Source organism: Arvicanthis niloticus, chromosome 5 (assembly GCF_011762505.2).
Source record: "Arvicanthis niloticus isolate mArvNil1 chromosome 5, mArvNil1.pat.X, whole genome shotgun sequence".
In the NCBI taxonomy this organism is placed as follows: domain Eukaryota; kingdom Metazoa; phylum Chordata; class Mammalia; order Rodentia; family Muridae; genus Arvicanthis; species Arvicanthis niloticus.
In genome coordinates this window covers 27912890-27928237 of record NC_047662.1, presented here as the reverse complement: position 1 = coordinate 27928237, position 15348 = coordinate 27912890, and the positions used below count along the sequence as shown (strand labels likewise).

The following is a 15348-nucleotide window of genomic DNA, read 5'->3' as shown; positions in this document are numbered from 1 at the left end:
ATCCAGCTGGGTGACCACTCAAAATCTGCATCCCTGGATCCTCCAGGACAAGTCGCAGGCAGCTTCACTGAAGAGTCTCTGTTGCCCCAGCAACCCCTGCCTCACTCACAACCTTGTAGAAGGCCCTCGAGAATCTTCTGAATCTCACAACCCTCCCTCTGATGCTTCAGTTCAGAGACAGCTACACAACAGCAGTGAGTGAGCAGAATCTAGGATTACCTTATTGTACTAGTGTGTTAATTCAAGAATCTTTTGACTACCAGTGAGATAATTTCCACTCAGGTAGGGTATGGCAAGATATGAACTTCATGGGAAGGCATCAAAACTAGAAACTTAGGAAGCAGAGACTGGGACATTGGCCAGCCATATGTCTTTGTCTCAGTTCCTGTGTGTTAGTATCATTTTTCTCCTGGTACACAGACTGGCTTCTTCCACTTAATAAGAAATATGATTGCTGCAGGCATAGTCTGAAGTCTTTACTCTCTTGTCTTTTAATTTCATGTCTAAAGGAAGAACTGTGACTTACCTTGAGTGGGGTTCCATTCTTAGTTACACGCACGCATGTGCGCGCACAGAGAGAGAGAGAGAGAGAGAGAGAGGGAGAGAGAGAGAGAGAGAGAGAGAGAGAGAGAGAGAGAGAGAGAAGAGAGAAGAGAGAGAAATTGACACTAATATATACACACACATAAAAAATAAAATCTTAAAGAAAACTGGCTGGCGGTGATGAAGCACGCCTTTAATTCCAGCATTTGGGAAGCAGAGGCAGGCAGATTTCACTGTGTAGTGCTTTCCAGGACAGCCAGGGCTACATATTGAGACTGTCTCAAAACAACAAACAAACAAAGCAATAAAATCCACCCAGCTGTCACTAAGTGCATTTAATCAGATAGGTAAAGTACAGTGAAGGGATCTTTTAAAAACCAGGTCTAAGAGTCAGAAAGGAGCTCAAAGATCCCAAAATAGAGAGTAAGTGGGGTGAATAGGGAATTCTCGGCAGAAAAGGTGCCGAGCTGGAGCTGGCAAAGGACCGCAACCGATGCTGCAGCAGAACCGGACCCGCACCGCGGTCTCGCCAATTTCCGAGCCACTGGAAAACCCAGGAAGAAAGCATTTCGTCACCATGTCTACAGCAAAGAGAACCGATGGATTCGTGGCGCCTGGCCAGGGTGATTAGGAGATGACACCGGACCTAGAAGGCTCTCGGGTCAAACCGCGGGAGGAGGCAGTTCCTGCGCGGAGAACCGAACCGGCCCACGTGAGTCAGGCCGCTCCGCCCAGCCGCGCAGCCGCCGCTGGACCCTGCAGTCCGGGCCGGGATTGGGGGCGCTGTGCCGGGAGCAAGCAGCCGCGCCACCACGCCTGCAAGCGCAGGTCCAGGAGCCCCCACCTTGCAGCGAGCAGGCCCCGAGGAACCGTAGCGAGCCCCGCAGGAGCGGGTGCCTCTAGGCCGTGAGTCCGGGCCCTGATGGAGGGCTTGGGGCCCAGCCGCCGGAGAGCGGGTTGAGGAGATGCCTCTGTAGAGATTAGGGTCACAGTGCTCTGTCCCTTGCGAGGCTGCCAATGCCCATGCTACAGCCGCCCCCTTCCTTCACGCTACAAGGTGGATTAGCTTGGGAGAAATCCTGATCTTAGGATGTCTGGACTCATTTTACCGACTTTTCGAACCTGGATCCTTAGTCCCATTCCCACCCCACCCTAGCTTCCTTTGTGAGCCTGGCTAGATTTAGAAAAAATTTCAAAATAGAGTGTGTGTCGGGAGTGGAGGTGGGGGAGGGGGAGGAGGACGGGGTGTCTTCAGGACTTTTCGCACAAGCCAAAGAGGTGAAACATCTGTCCCAACCTCAGTCTCTCTTCATGACTTTTGCCCATTGCTGGGTGTGGGGAGGGGCCCTGCCACCTACAGGGGAACCTTCCTAGTGGCTGCTTGGTTGGCTTAATAGTATTTCTCACTCATGAGGCCTCAGTTAGTCCAGTCATAGAAATGTGGTCAATAGAACCTCCTGTCAGTTCGTACGCAAAAGCGATTATTGGGGAAGAAAGAGCGGGAGGGATCCGGATGGAGCAAACTAGGCCATGAACACGTACCAGGAGCACTGGTGGGCAAGGGACAGATTTGCAAGAGAGGCAGCTTGACATTGTGGGTTCAGGAGACAGGGGTTCCTTGGTGTGGAGGAAGAGAAAGAGATCAGAGCCCTGGGTCCTCTGCAGTAGCCGCCTTCTGGTCCGATTACTGTGTCTTCTTAAGTACAGGAATCCCACGGTAGTGTCTCTCTCTCTCTGCAGGTAATTACAGACACCTGCTATTGCTGGCTTTACACTAGATCAGTGGTTCCCAACCTTCCCAATGCTGCGGCCTTTTAAAACAGTTCCTCCTCGTGTTGTGGTGACCCCCTTTTTCAAACAGGGTTTCTCTGTGTAGCTCTGGCGCCCTGGAACTTGCTCTGTAGGCCAACCTGGTCTTGAACTCATGAGATCCGCCTGCCTCTGCTTCCCAGGTGCTGCGATTAAAGGCGTGCGCCACCAGCACTCAGCTTTTGTTCCTACTTTATGACTGTAATTTTGCTGTTATGAATCATTATGTAAATGTTCATGGTTTTCGGTGGTCTTATGAAATATATCTGTCTATATCTATACGTCTATATAGATGTAGACGTATGTTCCTTTTAGAAGTGTTATTTGTTATTTAACTGGACATCTTTTTTAAAAAAAAAAAGTTAGAATATCTGTGTCTGTGTGTCTGCGTATGTAGGCACACATGCATGTGTGTGAACAGAGAGGCCACAGGAGTGGGTCGGTATGAGGCTGGTGATGCAGGCAGTTGTAAACCACCTGACTTGAGTTCAGGGAATGAGACGTGGGTCCTCTGGAAAAGCAGCCAGTGCGCTTAACTGCTAAGCCATCTCTCCAGCCCCTAAATTTATATTTTTTAATTGAAGGAGGGTCAGTGGAAAGGCTGTGCCAATCACTTAGGTCAAAATGACCAGAACCAAAGGAGAGCTGGTCAAAATGTGGACAGTGAGATGGGCATGGGGGGAGGGTTAGTAGTCCAGGGTGCTCCTGGGTATTTGGCTAGATGGACTTGGCAGAGCTGTCCTGCCCGAGGGTCCTGTAAGGAGACCCTGTTTGGCTGTGTAGAATTTGAAGAACTGGTGGTAGGTCACAGGGTTCGGTAGGGGTTGAATCCGGGCTGGACACAGATCTGAGAGTTACCTACACAAGATGGTTCTTGAAGCTATAACAGGATGAAGTGACCTGTGGAGAAGTTTGTAGAATAAAGAGACGGTCAGCCTTAAAGGGAAAACCCTGTGAGAGAAACAGACCAAATAATCAGAGAGAAGGGAGGGACACCATGAAGAGGTTACTTACTGGGCTCAAGGTTGCCATTCCATCTTGTCCTGCTGTGACTCATTCTTCTGCTTCTTCACAGTCCAGATGTTTGCAGCCATCCAGCCAGGCCTGGCAGAGGGGGCCCAGTACCTGGGGAGCCTGCCTCCTGGAGTATGCCAACCGGACCTCCAACCAGACAATAATTCCAACTTTGTGGAGAGTGCTAAGGATGCCAATAAGAACTGGCATGGCATGCCAGGCAAAATGGATCCCATTCTGATAAGGAGCTCCTCTGAGTCACCCTCTGATAACCAGGTCTTCCAAGCCGTTGGGCTCCCTGAGGCCGGAGTCCGCAGTCCCCCGGAAGGTGCAGAGATCCCTGGTGCTGAGCCAGAGAAGTTGAGTGGTGCCAGCAGTGTCTGCTCGCCTCTGGAGGACATTGGCTATGCCAGCAGTTCCTTGAGCATCGACAGCTTTAGCAGCAGTCCAGAACCTGTCTGTGGCACCCCTCGAGGTCCGAGCCCTCTGGATCCCCTTCTGCCCTCCGTGGCCCAGGCTGTGCAGCAGCTGCAGGCTCAGGAGCGCTACAAAGAACAGGAGAAGGAGAAACACCATGTGCATTTGGTGATGTACCGTCGCTTGGCACTGCTCCAGTGGATTCGGGCTCTGCAGCACCAGTTGGTTGACCAGCAGGCCCGGCTGCAAGAGAGCTTTGACACTATCCTAGACAACCGGAAGGAACTTATCCGCTGTCTGCAACAGAGGGAAGCACCTTGCAGGCACCAGGACCAGGGCTAAGGGTGTGCACAAGTGTGTATATTTGCAGGCTTATGTGTGGTTATGCACAAGGAAGTATGTGAATATTAGTTGGCATGCGTGCAAGTAAGCCTAAGTGATTAGGTATATGCTGACATGTAAGCAGGTATGTAAGGCATGTGTGAATGGACTTGTATGTGTTACATGTTGCATGTGTGTTTATGTATGCATGTGTGGCTAGGTATCCAGGAATGTGTATATATATTCCCGAATGTAGAGGCAAAAGATATATGTATGTGTGTGTGTATCCGTTTAAATGTACAGGCTTGTGTGGGTGTGAGTGAACCTCTGTGTGTTGAGACTTACATGTTCCAGTGCTGGCATAAGAAGCATGTGCTAGGAACATGTGTATTTGCAGAGACTTAAGAGCAGGTATGTATAAATATATGTTCAATTGCACCTGCAGGGCGTCCACCCATCCCCTGTGTTCCCAAAGTCTACCCTAGCCTGATCCTCTACTGAGTCTCACCTCACAGCTTCCAGGAGCAAGAAGCCTATCTCACTGTCATATATCTGAGGGCTGTGGCTGATCTGTTCTCCTGGAGTTTCCCAGGCTACCTTTCCTATCCCTTCCCCTCCGATCTTGCTCTAAGACTGTTGTCCCTAACGTTGGCTTTTTTTGTGTTTTTTATCTGGGGTGGTTGCTTTTTGTTTGTTTTGCTTGTGACATACAGTACCCGGGATTGAACCCAGAGCCTTGTGCATGCTAGGTAAATGTCCTACCACTGAGCTGCACACCCAGTCCCGGTTCAGAGATGTATTGGCTGCACTGGCCTTCCTGTGCATTTACGGTTGTTTGGCCAGGACGGTTTGTGGAGAATTGGTATCAAGGAGGGAACTGGCATAATGGTGGAGGCCGTGGCAGGGGTGGGAGTGGAGATAAAGAATGATAGAAGAAACTGTCCTCTTAGCAGGGCTCTGGTGGTGCACACCTTTAATCCCAGCACTTGAGAGGCAGAGGCAACTGGATTTCTGAGTTCCAGAACAGCCTGGTCTACAGAGTGAGTTCAAGGATAGCCAGGGTACACATAGAAACCCAAACAAAACAAAAACAAGAAAGAAAGAGAGAAAGAGAGAAAGAGAGGAAGGAAGGAAGGAAGGAAGGAAGGAAGGAAGGAAGGAAGGAAGAAAGGAAAGAAGAAAAGAAGAAAGAAAGAGAAGAAACTTGTTTTGAACCCGGTCTTTGGCTCCGTGGGAGGTGAGGGTGGGAGAGAATGACTGGTAGAACTCTCTGAAGAACAGGAGAATTCCAGAACACACCCTCCTGCTCCACTGTGAGGAGAGGCTAAAGCCACACTGGTTTAAGCACACTGAACGGGACTGTGCGTATAAGCGTGCAGGTCATAGACCAGATGCGCCAAGGCCAGGAGTTAGGGGACCTCCCTTCTCTCCACCGCTCCCTCGCTCTGCCTACCTCGCTTCAGCAGCAGTGAATGTCCAACTGATTTGGTTCATTTTCCTCAATCAGACTATCCAGAGGACCCAGAACTCAGCTTTCCAATCAGTCAAAGGACAGGGTCACTCCAACCTCCTGAAGCTCTTAGGATACGTGGCCCCTAGAACGGGGATCGGCAGGCCCCTAGGGAAGGCTTCATGCCGCGGAAATGAATTCGTATTGGGTGGATCAATAGGTAGTGGAGCCGTTTGTTTTGGTTCTGGGTGCAAAGATAATACAGGATCCTAGTGGGTGAGGCAGTGGCTCAAAGGAGGAGTGGCAGCAGGTGACAGGGACAGCACTGATGCTGTGTCTGGCCCGCAGTCTCCTCATCTACAAAGTGAGGGCTCTTCCTCACTATCTCCAAACAGTTCCATCCTTGATGTGTGGGTAGGTGAAATGTGGACCCTGGGACGTCTATACAGCTTGCATGATGGATGTGAACCTGGCCTCTGGACCGATCCAACATAAATAAACTAAGGCAGGAAATTAAATCATTCGAGGATATGTTTTTGTTCCGTCTGTTGCCTGGCGGTCTCTTTCACACTGAATTCCACTTTTAAGTTGGGGCCAAGTGCTGGAAGCCTGAGAGATACTGTGGACAAAAATAAAATAAAATAAATAAAATAAATAAATAAATAAATAAATATCAGAATTTGCCTAGCAGTATCAGGGTCTCCCAAGGCTGACAGTGGAGAGTTGGCCTCTGCTGTAATAGCACCACAGGGGATTGCTCTTGTCCTAAGTCACACTTATATTTGAACAGATTCTGAGGGCACACACCACACACCCCTGCTCTGAAGGGTGCCTTGACTGCAAAAGGCCAAGAGTCATACTGGGTGTGGTGGCACAGGCCTTTAATCCCAGCACTTGGTAGACAGAGGCAGGCAAATCTCTGAGTTTGAGGCCAGCCTGCTCTACAGTGAGTACCAGAACAGCCAGGGCTACACAGAGAAACTCTGGTGGCTGGAAAAATGGCTGAGTTTAAGAGCATGGTTGTTCTTCCAGAGGACACTGGTTCAATTCTTAGCATCCACATGGCAGCACACAACTGTTGGTAACCCCAGTTCCAGAAGACCCAACACCCTCATATAGACATACATGCAAGTGAAACACCATTCCACAGGGAGCCGGGAGTGAGGGGTAGGAAGGGAGGGGGAGGAAGGAGGAGGAGGAAAGGAAGGGGAACCCTGTCTCAAAAACAAGACAAAAACACATGGTCTTTACATGTGACACAGATGTAGTTTTATTCTATCTTATTGTAGTACTGCAGATTGGACCCAGAACCTGCATTTTTGAGACAAGTACTCTTCCCAGTGAGGTGTGCCCCAGCCATAATATTTAGTACCACGCCTGACTGAGATACCAGCTGATAGCAATCTAGATGATTGTCTTCTACTATGGTTTATATGATTACTTCTTAATTATTCAAAAATTCAGGCACTAAACATGTAGCTGCAAAGTACTTATTTAGCATGTGCACAACTCCAGGTTCAGTCTACAACACTGCAAAAAAAATCCAAATAAAATTCAGGCTAAGGAGTAAATATCTAGTAATGCTAGCACTTGGGAGGTGGAGGCAGAAGATCAGGAGTTCAAGGCCATCCTTGGCTACACAGCACTTTTACCTGTTGAATTACCTCATTGGCCCCATACCTAAATTTTTTTTAATAGAAAAGCAGTTGTTTGGTTTTTTTTTTTATTAAGGAAGTTGGATCTAAAAATTGAAACATCTTTTTCTTTTAAAAATGGGGGGAAGGTCTATAATTAAAAAAGCAAGAGTTGTCCAGTGTGCACCCCAGCATGCCTTTAATCCCAGCACTGGAGACATACAGAGTCATGGGGAGCTCTGTGAGGAAGAGCACAGCAAGTCCCACAGCAGCCAGGGCTTCCCAAGTGAGACCCTTACCAGGAAAACGTACACATAAACACACACCCCCCAAAACCAAACAAAACTTATGGTTGGAGCATCTCAATTTGGGAGCTTGTAATCTCAGCTCAGGAGTTTGGGGCAGGAGGATCAGAAGTTTAAGAACAGGGCTGGAGAGATGGCTCAGTTATTAAGAGCACTGACTGCTCTTCCAGAGGTCCTGAGTTCAATTTCCAGCAACCACATGGCGGCTCCCAACCATCTGCAATGGGATACAATGCCCTCTTCTGGTGTGTCTGAAGACAGTGACAGTGTATTCATATATATTTATTTATTATGTATATAATATATATAATATATATAATAAATCAGAAGAAGAGGAGGAGGAAGATTATTAAGACCAGCCTGGAGTTGGAGTGAGTTGGAGGCCAAGTTGGGCTATAAGACACGGTTTCAAAATAAAAACAAACAAATGTAATATTCCTTTCCATGAAGAGTTCTCTGGGGCTGTGAGATGCCTTGGTGTAGCTAGGAAGGAGCTCTTGGAGCCAAGCGTGGTGATGTGTTGGATCCTCAGCCATCTATGTGATGGAACAAGAAAACTTAACTCCCACAAGATGGTTTCTGATCTCCTCCACATGTGGACACGTACCCACAACTCATGCACACAAGTCAACAAACAATTGTAAAAACAATAAAAACTTTGACAAGTTCTTTGAAGGCTGAGGGGTGTTTAGCAGGAGAGAGGCGCTGGGTTTGAGCTCTGGTTCAGGATGGGGAGGGTATGAAGTGGGAACTAGGGGGCTGTCTTAGGGTTTTGTTGCTGTGAAGAGACACCATGACCAAGGCAACTCTTACAAATGCAAACATTTAATTGGGGCTGGCTTACAGGTTCAGAGGTTCAGTTCATTATCCTCATAGCAGGAAACATGGCAGTGGGCAGGCAGACATGTGCTGGAGGTGCAAGAGTTCTACATCTTGATCTGGAGGAGCCAAGAAGAGACTCTCCTTCCATACTGGGTGGAGCCTCCACAGTGACACACTTCCTCTAACAAGGCCACACCTTCTCCAATAAGGCCACATTTCCTAAGTGCCACTTCCTGTGAGCCAAGCATACCCAAACCAGCACACTGAGCTGAGCAAAAGGTGAGGACCAGGCTGAGAAAGCGGTGAGGTACAGTAGTGTGTTATAGGACTTTACTAGTCATTCTGGGTCTAGGGATATGCTCAGTTTTATTATGATGGGGGTAGGTTTGAAAAGGGGACTGGCCAAAGCCACAACCACTAAAGCAGAATTCGGGGCCAAGAGGCAGGACCCCATGGCTAAACCAATCAAATCCAGGATTGTAGTTCCCCATCAGGTAGGAGGGGCTGAGGCTACTTCTGGGTAGTAGCTGGGGCTACTCCATACCTCCAGACCTGGGGTAGACTTACCTTCCTCACCTGTGGCAATTATAAAGATGGACCAGATGGACCTTATGATGGGATGTTCTGTAGGCATTAAGATTAAATTCCTACTCTGCATAGGACCCCTCCAGGGTCTCACCCTGCCCCTGGCCTGCAAAGATAAATGGGACGTGTGTTCAGGAGCCTAATGTAGAGGCCACTCTGAGTCTGGGAAGGAGACATCAATCCTCCAAGCAGGTCTCAGCCTGAGATTTCTAAATTTGGAACCATGTGCTAACTGCTGAGGTGGGGATGTTTTTAGTCCCCGGGGATGGACGGGAATAAGGAGCAGATCATGCACTTGGGAAGGTTCAGGCAGAGAGTCATTGCCACCTTCTTCCCCTCCTGAAGAACAACAGTCTATGACCACAGCAAGGATATCCAAACCAGGTTTTGGACGTCACGTGAAGAGTCTTGCTTAGGAATAGCATGGGGTGATACTGACTCCAATAGCAGGCTGCAGGCCCAGACCTGAAGCATCAAGGGACTGCCAAGGGGTAGGTAGCCCTACCTATGGAGAGAGAGGAGGGTTCCATTCATTCAAACCTTTCTCACCAGGGTCCTGGTCTTGGGGTTTCTGCCACTGTAAGGAAACACCATGACTAAAAGCATATCGGAAAGGGAAGGGTTTATTTGGCGTACGTGTCATGATCACAATCCATCATTCAGAAAAATTTCGGTAGGAAGTCAAGCAGGGCAGGCACCTGGAAGCAGGAGCTGATGCAGAGGCCATGGAGGAGTGCTGCTTGCTGACTTGCTCCCTGTGGCTTGCTCAGCCTGGTTTCTTATACCCTAGAACTGAAAATGGGCAGGGCCACCCCCCCACATAATTCATTAATCAAAACAGCGTTCCCCACAGACTGGTCTATAGGCCAATCTTTTAGAGGCCTTTTCCTTCCCAGATATGTCTAGGTTTGTGTAAGCTGACAAAAGGAAAAACAAAACAAAAACCCAACTAACGAGGACAGATCCCCAACTGGATCAGCCCCCACAGAATGATCAGCAGGGATGTGGTTAAAAACTGGGGTACGAGAAGTATCTGGGAACGAAGGAAGAAGACAAAGCTGGGAGTGTTGGAAGGCTCCTAAGTATGTTAAGTGGCCTCCACAGCCTAGGGCCTGAAACCTATAGAACACAGTGAGGCGGTGACCTCTAAGGAGACTGACTGTTCCCTGATGGCAGTCTGTGACCTGTCTACTAGACCCCAGTGTTAGTACCTCATATAGAAAGAAGTAAAGCGATGGGACCAGGGAGGAGCAGTGCCCATTGCTGCTGCTGCTGCTGCTCCTCTTTTTCCTCCTCTTCCTCCTTTTCCTCCTCCTCCTCCTCCTCCTCCTCTTCCTCCTCTGAAGGCCATCAGAGGCAGGGGTTGTAGCTGAGCAGTTGTGCTGTGTATTAAAAAGCATTGCTAGGGAGGGAGGAATGGCTCAGCAGTTAAGAGCACTTGTTGCTCTTGCAGAGGACCAGGGTTCGGTTCCCAGCACCCTCTTGGCAACTCACAACTTTCTGTAATTACAGTTCATCGGGGGAAGGGTGTACAACACCCTCTTCTGGCCTCCACAAGTATTAGCCCATATAAGCAGGCAAAACACTCATACAGGTAAAATAAAATCGATGTGGGTGGGGGGAGCATTGCTGGGCTGGGGCTGCAGCGCAGTTGGTTGGTAGAGCACTCGACTAGCTTGCACAGAACCTAGGTTTGATCCTGAACACCTCATAAGAGCGGGGGTATTGGGGTGGGGGTGGGGTGCCTGTAGGAACTCAGGAAGTAAAGGCAGGAGGATTAGAAAGTCCAAGGTTATCCTCAATTACATAGCAAGTTCCAGGCTAGCCTAGGACAAATGAGATCGTGCCTTTAAAAACAAAACAAACAACAAAAACCAACCACCCTACATTGCTGCAGGTTCTCAATACCAGCCCAGTGAATCTAATGGATGCTTCTTGTCAGAAAGGGCAGAAGGACATTGGAGTTGCTCTGGGATCTGAGCCAGACCTCATACACATGCTGGTAGATCTCCATACCCACAGGTGCTGGCAGATAAGCACCCATGTCTGTGTATGAACACACCTGCACCAATGCTCACTCAGGACACAGACCTTCCAGTACGAAGCGAAGCGACTCCCCAACCCCTCAGGAATAAGACTTGCTTCAGGCCTGATTCTCCAGCTAGACTTTGACCTATCCCAGAACTTCTCAGATCCTTCCACCGCTCCAATTCTACTCCTTCCAACCAAGCCCTTAGCCTTAGAGCTAGTTCATCTCCTAATCTGTGTGTTACATGACCCATAAATGTGAGGAAAGATTCCTTGGGTTGAGCAACTGGCAGGCGGAATGAGACCAGAGTGGCTGGAGAGGGTTCATTGTTTTGAGGTCTGGCATGTTAGAGTCTGGGAAGGGGCTGAATCCCTAGGGACCTGTCCAGTCATTAAGGACCGGCGAGGGCGTGGTGGGGGTATGTTCAGCTGACGTTTGTGGGTCCCCCGGAGGGGCGCAGACAAAGGGGTGGCCTCCCAGAGAGGGCGGCCCTCTCACAAAGCCAGGGGTGGTGGCGCCGGCCGCCCCACGCGTCGGGCTGCACCGGGCTCCTGATCATCACGGTCCCGAGCGCTTTTCCCTGCGCTTAATCCCAACAAGCATGAAAACGGCTCAGCTTGGCCGCCAGCAGGCCCTTTGTCTCGGCCCATCGCGGGACAGCTGCAGCCAGAGCCCCCTCCCCTCTTTGTGCCTGGTCCCCGCCGCCCCCGTCACCCTCCTCACCTCAGCTGTCCCCTGGCTCTCGCCTCCAGAGCCTAGGCGCACAAAGCAAGGCGACACCCCTGCTCTAGGGGAGGGAAGAATTAACCCCAGGGTTTGCCTGAAGAAGGTGGAGCGTGAGAGAGGGCTGCATCCTTCACTGCTGTGAAGGGATGCGTGGGACAAAAGCCCCCAAGCAGAAACACAGGAGAAACTGGATTCATGGGTGTGAGTTAACCGGACTAGTGGAAACCTAGCATTTTTGTTAAACAGCTAGGGCTAGGAACTCCCCCTAAACCTTGTGTCCTCTTAGGCTGTCCCCAGAACTCTTAACCATCTGAGAAGCTATCTCCTTATCTCTGTGGCCTTTGTACTCACCTATTCTCAGGACCCCCCAAACTTCTGCCTCCCTCAGACTCCTCCCGTCCCTGCTTGAATATCAGTCTGCCCTCTGAGCTCTTCACCCAGCTGACCACCGCAGCTCTTCCTGTTTCTTGGGACACAAGTGGTGCTCAATTTTTATCTCCTTACCCAGCCGCTTATTCCACAAGGTCATGGCAGAGTGAGGTGGGTGGGGTGGGCCGGGCCTTCTCTCTCTCTCTCTCTCTCTCTCTCTCTCTCTCTCTCTCTCTCTCTCTCTCTCTCTCTCTCTCTCTCTCTCTCCCTGCCAGTAAGTAGTCTTACAAGGACGACCTGGATCCAGGTACTGTAATCTCACACCTGAAGAACTAGATTAACCCCTCCCCCAGGCACAGTCTAACTCTAGGATGGGCTTCTGTCGGACAGACACGGCCACAGCTTCCCTTGGATTTAGGATCATGCTAGGGTTCCCACAAGTTCATAAAACCTTTCTCAACAGCCTTCAGGGATGCTGGAGACAGCTTATATGACAAAAAGAGGCCCTGGGTTCAAGTCCCCAAACCGCATGAAATAATCGGTGTTGTGCTACATGACGTAATCCCTGCACTAGGAGATGGAGACAGGAAAGTCAGAGATTCAAGATTATCCTCAGCTACACAACTTCTGGCCTAGCCTGGGCTACATGAACACCCCGCCTACAAACAAACAGTAACAAAACCACCTTCCTGAGACTTCAGCAGAGGGAGCAGAATAGGGCAGACTAGCCTTATTTTTCACAGAACTGTCTTTCAGAGCCCCAAGTTCCAGACAATGACAGTACAAGGGATGATTCCTCTAAAGTTGTGTGCTGGCCTGGCCTTTTCAAAGTGTGCCTGTGACATACAGGACACTCTCTTAGGCTACAGCGGTTCTGGTTTTCTCTGGTTCTCTTCCCTTAGCTATTGTACCCACAGAGGCTGCTCCAGGTCTTTAAAACCCCTTCGGGTTTTTTTGCCCACAGATGCTGAGGGACCTCCCCTCACTGTCCTAGAATCCTAAGGATATATCACATTCACAGAAGGTCCAGAAACCTTCTGCCAGCAGGTTCTTGTCCCTATGTTCCCATTATTATTATTGTGACCAGGTACCTCCTTCATGGTGCTGCCAGGAGCCTGCCCTGGGGTATTCATTGAATCCTTGTTTTTGTTACAGATGGGAAAATTTTCTACTTAGACAAGCATCTCTGACAACCACGTGCCAAACTCTGTGCTAGACATTGGGGACCAGGTAATTCAGATTCAGTCCCAGCCAGCCCTCAGGCACTTCACAGTCTAGCAAGAGACCCAGACCAGGGGAACAGCAGTGGTGGTACCATGACAGTGCTGACAGAAGTCTGCACCAGTAGGTGTTCAGGAAAACTTTCTGTAATGTCAAGGGCTGTGGGAAACATCAGGCTTAAAGATGCTGGCTAGGCATTTTTCCTGCAGACCTTCTCAGACTTTTATTGTATCACATATATCGTAACTTCCTGAGTATGTATGACAGAGTAGCATATGAAGAGGACTTGTTCATGAACCATCTTGTAGATTCAGTGTTCCAGACACTAGATTTGAGAAACACAAAGATATGAGATACCTAGACACTGGAAAAACTTATTTTGTGCCTGGGGTGGAGATAGAGAATTAAAAGGCTGGCAGGAAATTGTTTATTGGATGCTAAACACCTGGGGGATGAAGACACTTGACAGGGAAAGAGGTGTCCTAGGAAACGTGGAGGGGACTTGTCTTAGGGAGGTAGGGGCTAGGGTCACTGAGGGCTTCAGAACCCAGGGATCATCCCACAGGCAGAGGATTTCTCTATTTCAGGTGCTAGAGACCATCCAGGCACTTGAGCAAGCTTTGGGTGCTCTACCACTGAGCTACACCCCCAGCCCAGAGGATTCTTTTTGAGCCAGCATGAACTGGGGCATGACCTGTACAGCCAGGATGGATGCTCATTCTTATGACCTAGACCGACCTGTGTCTTACTTAGGGTCTCTATTGCTATGCTAAAACCATGACCAAAATCAACTCGAGGAAGAAAGGATTTATTTTGTTTTACACTGCCAGGTAACAACAGTCCATCACTGAGGAAAGTCAGGGCAGGAACACAAGACAGGAGCTGAAGCAGAAGCCATGAAGGAACACTCTGATTACCGGCTTGTTTCTCCTCCCTTGCTCAGTTTGCTTTCTTACACACCCTATGCCAGAGGTTCTCAACCTTCCTAATGCTGAGACCCTTTAATACAGTTTCTCATGTTATGGTGATTCCCCCCCCCCAACCATAAAATTTTCATTGCTACTTCATAATTATATGAAGTATGCTATAAATTATAATGTAAATATCTGGATTTTTGGATAGTCTTAGGCAACCCCTGCAAAGAGGCCATTTGACTCCTAAAGGGAGTTGGGTTGAGAACCACTACCTTAGACCATCTGCCCAGGGATGGCCATAAGGATTCTCTCAAAAGAACCTGAATAGGGACTGGGGAGGCTCAGAGAGTAAGAATACTTGCTGTGTGTGTCTGAGGTCCTGAGTACAAGCCACTAGCCTCAGGTGAAAATCCAGTCATGGCCACGAGTGCCTATAACCTTGACACTGCCGGGACAAAGACCCAGGGAATCTCGGGGCTTGCTGGCTGCCAACCTAGATCCAGGTTCAGTAAGAGACCCTGTCTCAAGGGACTAAGATGGAGAATGATAGACAGCACACTTAGCATTCTCTGCAGACGCTCGCTCGTGGGAATGCACCCCCCAAATACACATGTACCACACACATAGAAAAACAAGCAGAGGAAAAAGACCCTGCATCATGTCTATTGAACTTAGTTCTATGGGATCCTGGACCCCAACAACACAGTCCAAGGTTCACATCATGCAAATGGGGGGCCAGTCCAGATCCTACAGGGTTTGGGGTCAGTAAAATTGGGAAGGAATATTATGGAAAACCTTCAGAAATTTCTCTGTGGTTCATGTATTGGAATTATGGTCTAACCTGAGATAAAAAAAAAAAATCTTTGGGGCCGGATAAAGGATTTAGCTATTAAGAGTATTTGTTGTTCTTGCAGAGGACCCAGGATTGATTTGATTCTTGTTTGTGTGTCTGTTTGTTTGCTTGCTTGTTTTTCAAGACAGGGTTTTTCTATATAGCTCTAGCTGTCCTGCAACTCAATCTATAGACCAGGCTAGCCTCAAAGTCAGAGATCTGCTTGCCTCTGCCTCCCAAGTGCTGGGATTAAAGTCGTACACCATCCCCACTTGGAAGGACCCAGGTTCTATTCCTAGCACCCACTCAGTAGCTCCCAACTCTCTGTAATTCCCAGACATTTACATGGTACATATT

The 15348-nt window shown here is 49.0% G+C and overlaps 1 protein-coding gene across 2 annotated transcripts; it reads left to right on the top strand.

Annotated features, from left to right (window-relative positions):
* Positions 1-1235: 1235 nt before the first annotated feature.
* On the top strand, positions 1236-6072 carry C5H1orf216 (chromosome 5 C1orf216 homolog). 2 transcript variants are annotated; one of them, XM_034503835.2, is made up of 2 exons: positions 1236-1449; positions 3428-6072. In XM_034503835.2, the coding sequence occupies exon 2, from the start codon at positions 3433-3435 to the stop codon at positions 4123-4125; it is 693 nt and encodes a 230-aa protein (XP_034359726.1). In that variant the 5' UTR covers positions 1236-1449; positions 3428-3432; the 3' UTR covers positions 4126-6072. The 2 variants fall into 2 exon arrangements, with proteins under 2 accessions (XP_034359726.1, XP_034359724.1); XM_034503833.2 differs by lacking the exon at positions 1236-1449 and adding an exon at positions 1464-1600.
* The last annotated feature ends 9276 nt before the right edge of the window (positions 6073-15348 follow it).